The sequence below is a fragment of the Onychomys torridus genome, chromosome X (assembly GCF_903995425.1).
Source record: "Onychomys torridus chromosome X, mOncTor1.1, whole genome shotgun sequence".
NCBI classification, from domain to species: Eukaryota; Metazoa; Chordata; class Mammalia; order Rodentia; family Cricetidae; genus Onychomys; species Onychomys torridus.
Window position 1 is genome coordinate 131,854,621 of NC_050466.1, and position 4,546 is coordinate 131,859,166.

At 40.5% G+C, this 4,546-nt stretch overlaps 1 protein-coding gene across 1 annotated transcript; it reads left to right on the forward strand.

The window, feature by feature from the left end:
* Positions 1–214: 214 nt before the first annotated feature.
* LOC118574531 (claudin-34-like) lies at positions 215–4,212 on the forward strand. Its single transcript, XM_036175478.1, has 2 exons — positions 215–366; positions 3,320–4,212. Exons 1-2 carry the CDS (start codon positions 317–319, stop codon positions 3,975–3,977), a joined length of 708 nt encoding a protein of 235 aa, XP_036031371.1. The 5' UTR covers positions 215–316; the 3' UTR covers positions 3,978–4,212.
* The last annotated feature ends 334 nt before the right edge of the window (positions 4,213–4,546 follow it).

Below are 4,546 nucleotides of genomic sequence, written 5' to 3' on the forward strand. Positions count from 1 at the left end.
CCTGTGATCTCCATAGACTAAACTGAATGTCTTCTCCCATTTATCCTTCATTCTTCTGAACCCACACCTACCATTTATCAGTCTTTAAGGTTGTTAGATTGTGTGTTTTGACCTCTTCGTCTAGGGCAGGTCTCAGGAACATGGTGGCATCTCCTCTCCCTATTTCTCATATTTTGACTTATCCTTTTGGTTGTCAGGAGAAGTATCCTTCAAGAGTATTTTTCAGCACCACCTTCATCTCTCCACCATCGGATCCACTCAAACACGCATTGATACATCTTTCCACATTGACTGAAGCTGAGACTGTCGTTGGTAGATGGAACAGAGGAGTCAAGGGAGAAATGAGAGCCATGGACCAAACAATGAGTAAGTTTCACCCATAAATGCTTCTTTTAAAATATTTTAAGACTTATTTATTTTAATTTTGTGGTGCATGTGTGTGTGTGTGTGTCCAGGAGCCCAAGGAGGTCAAAAGAGGCATCAGATCCCCTGGAACTAGAGTTACTGACAATTTTGAACTACCATGTGGATTCTGGGAACTGAACCCAGGTCCTTTACAAGAGTAGTAAGTGCTCTTAACTGCTGAGCCATTTTTGCAGCCCCTAAATGTTGCTTCTTAGACGATAAAAATAGAGATGCATTCAGAGATTTGTTTCCAGGAGTTACGTTCTATTCATGTAGAAGACAATTGGCTTCAGGAAACCGATTTCTCTTGGATCCCATCTAACAGTTCATTTCTCACATTTTCCCTCTGTGGCACTAAGGACATGATTATAGATAGTACCTGAAAATCAATCCTTTGAAAGCATACTTTGGATGTAAGGGGACCTCTCCAGCACTTTGCCTATTCCTGTTCTCATGTGGTCATCATTTATCATGGTCTGTTATTCCTTATTCTCCCTTTCTGTTCTTGATCCAGCTGGGATCTCCTGCTCCCCTAAGCTTTCTTTCCCTCAAATATTGCCCTTCATTACTCCCACTGTCATCCAGGTTGTTCATGTAGATCTCATCCATTTCGCTGTCATTGGGTGATCCCTGTGTCTTTCCTAGGGTCACGTTTTCTAGATAGCCTCCCTGGAGTTGTGTAGCAGTCTAGTTATGTTTGTTTTACATCTAGTATCTTCCTATGAGTGAGTACATACCATGTTTGTCTTTCTGAGTCTGGGTTACCTCACTCAGGATGATTTTTTCTAGATCCATCCATTTGCCTGTAAACCTCATGATGTCATTGTTTTTCTCTGCTGAGTAGTACTCCATTGTGTATATGTACCATATTTTCTTTATCCATTCTTCAGTTGAAGGGCATCTAGGTTGTTTCCATGTTCTGGCAATTACAAACAATGCTGATATGAACATAGCTGAGCAAATGCCCTTGTGGTATAATTGAGCATTCCTTGGGTATATGCCCAAGAGTGCTACAGCTGGGATTTGGGGGAGATGGATTCCCAGTTTTCTAAGGAAGTGCCATATTGATTTCCAAAGTGGCTGTACAAGCTTGCATTCCCACCAGCAGTGGAGGAGAGTTCCCCTTGCTCCACATCCTCTCCAGCATAAGCTGTCTTCTGTGTTTTTTCTTAACCACTCTGACAGGTGTAAGGTGGTATCTCAGAGTCATTTTGATTTGCATTTCCCGGATAATTAGGGATCCACAATGATACATCCTCTGTAGACTGCTGGCAATGGTCGAGAGAAAGCCTGATCTGACCTAGTCTGGTGATCAGATGGCCAAACACCCTAACTGTCGAGCTGGAACTCTCATCCAATAACTGATGGAAGTGGATGCAGAGATCCTCAGCCAGGCCCCAGGTGGAGCTCCAGGTGTCCAATTGTCGAGAAAGAGGAGGGACTGTAAGAGCATGAATTGTTGAGCCCAAGATTGGAAAAAGCTTAGGGACAAATAGCCAAACAGATGGAAGTACATGAATTATGAACCAAAGGCTGTGGAGCCCCCAGCTGGATCAGGCCCTCTGGATAAGTGAGACAATTGAATAGCTTGAACTGTTTGGGAGGCATCCAGGCAGTGGGACCGGGACCTGTCCTTAGTGCATGATCTGGCTGTTTGGAACCTTGGGCTTACACAGGGACACTTTGCTCAGCCTGTAAGGAGGAGACTGGACCTGCCTGTACTGAATCCACCAGGTTTAAATGAATCCCCAGGGGAGTCTTGGCCCTGGAGGAGATGGGAATAGAGGGGAGGGGCTGAGGGGAAGATGAGGGTGGGGGCGGGAGGGTGGAGGACAGGGGAACCCATGAGTGATGTGTAAAATTAAAACACAATATAATAATAAAAAATAAAAAAGAAAGCATACTTTGGGAGATGTTGATAGCAACCATTTATCTAGCACATGAAAGTCCCTGAGTTCTAACAATATCACTTCAAATAACAACAACAACAATAGAAAACATAAGGAAAGCCAGACATGGTGGCACATGCCTATAATCCAAGTATTTAGGAATTGGGGATACCTGAATTTCCTTGAGTATGAAACCAACCTGAGCATCATAATGAGCTAAAGAAAATCCTTACACATGGTGAGACTCTGTCTCAAAATTAAAATTAAATTAAATTAAACTTTTAAAAAAGGAAAAAAGAAAGAAAAACAACTAAATATCTAAATAACAAGTATTCAAAACTACGATAATGCAAAAGCACAAAAACCATGCTTACTGGTCTCTATGCATTTTAGATTTGCTTTTCGGTAAACATTTCCTTAGGCTCCAAATTGTCCTGTCTTTTGACATGTGACAAATATCTCAGTGAATTAGTTTGCTTCAAAGTAATGTACACTGAGCAGTAAACTGTATGGGTTTACTATAATCAATTAATTATCTATTACTTTTCTCATTAATTAATTAATTAATGGTTTATTAATCATTTATTGACTTTTATTTATTTTAAAAAAAATTTTTCAAGACAGGGTTTTTCTGTGTAACAGTTCTAGCTGTCCTGGAACTCATTTTGTAGGCCAGGTTGGTCTCAAACTCACAGAGATCCCAAGTGCTGTGATTAAAGGCATGCACCACCACTGCCCAGCTATTTATTGACTTTTCTATATTAGGGTTTTTTGGTACAGAGTCTCACTATAAAACTCTGGCTGGCCTGGAACTTGATGCATAGGTTATGCTGGACTTGACACTCACCCAGTATTACAAATTGGTCATCATCTTTGTGGCTGAATATCTGTATCCAAACCTCATTGTGTGTCTGAGCCAGAATGGAACTGTTAGAAGTCATTGTTATGCCACAGTAATCATTCCTAACAGACAGTGTCCCAGGTTTGAGGACCCTGTCCTTATGTTGTCTTGTATTTCTTTGCAGTTGTCCAGTGTTCACTGTCATCATGACGAAATTCAACAAAACTTCCAAATACCAGGTAGGAGGTTTTGCTTTGTCCACCATAGCATGGATTCTTTGCCTCACCTCCATGGGCCTCCCACAGTGGCGAGTGTGGTATTTGAAGGAATCCATGATCTCTTACTCTACTGTGGCCTTTGTGGGAGTGTGGAAAGCCTGCGTCTACCACTATGAGAACTCCAGCAATATTAGAATGTGTCACCAATACAGCTACTATGACACCTTCATCCCTTTGGATATTCGTGTTTCTCAACACCTGATGCTGATCACCAGCATTTTCTGCCTGATTGGAAAAGTGGCTACCATTTTTGCTCTTAGAAATGTGTACACAGGAAGACAAGAACTGAATGTGACCTACAATGCCTTCGGCCTTTCAGCGGTTCTGAACATCATTGCCAGTAGCTTTGTCTTTCTTGCTGTTTTGTGCAATTATTTCTCCATCATGAACAAAGAGGGGATTGCATTTCCACCATCTTTTCATATGCCCTTTTACCCACATATTCAGAAAGTTGGGGTTGCTATGGGAGTGGCATTTCTAGCAGCCATGCTATTTCTATGCAGTGGTATGATTTTCATTTCTTACACATTTCCCTTAAGCATCCAAGTCTTTCCTGATATCTGAAAATGAATTTACTTCACCTTAAAAATTCCAAAATTCCCTGTGGTTATAGCAAGGATTTTTGAGATGTCTACCTAAAATTTCCAAGGACTCAACAATGCTCAAGTGGCCTGTGACAGAAAATGGCCAAATGGCTCCTTCTATTATCTTTTCTGCCTTTTTTGTTTCATTACTTCATTGGTTGGATTGTGGACTTTCATTAAAATAAAAAAAAACCCTTACCAACTTATCAATTTGTCTTATGAAATTTGGGCTTTAATTTATGTCAGTGAAGGAAATGATAAATAAACTTTGTATATATAAAAATGAGCATCAGAGCACATTAATCTCTCACATTGCCATCTGGTTCCAAAGATAAAAGCAAAAGCTGACTTATTTGCCATGTCATAATAATAATAGCATTTCTGCCACATGAAGTTTTCCTAATGTGTTTAAGTTGACAGATCAGTGGAAGGAATCTCCCTAGTATATTGCAAGTCTCAATGGTCTGAAGATGTCTATATTTCCTTTAATAAGCAATCATGTACTTTGTCTGACCTAACAGTACTCAAGACTATCATACTAAACCTTTT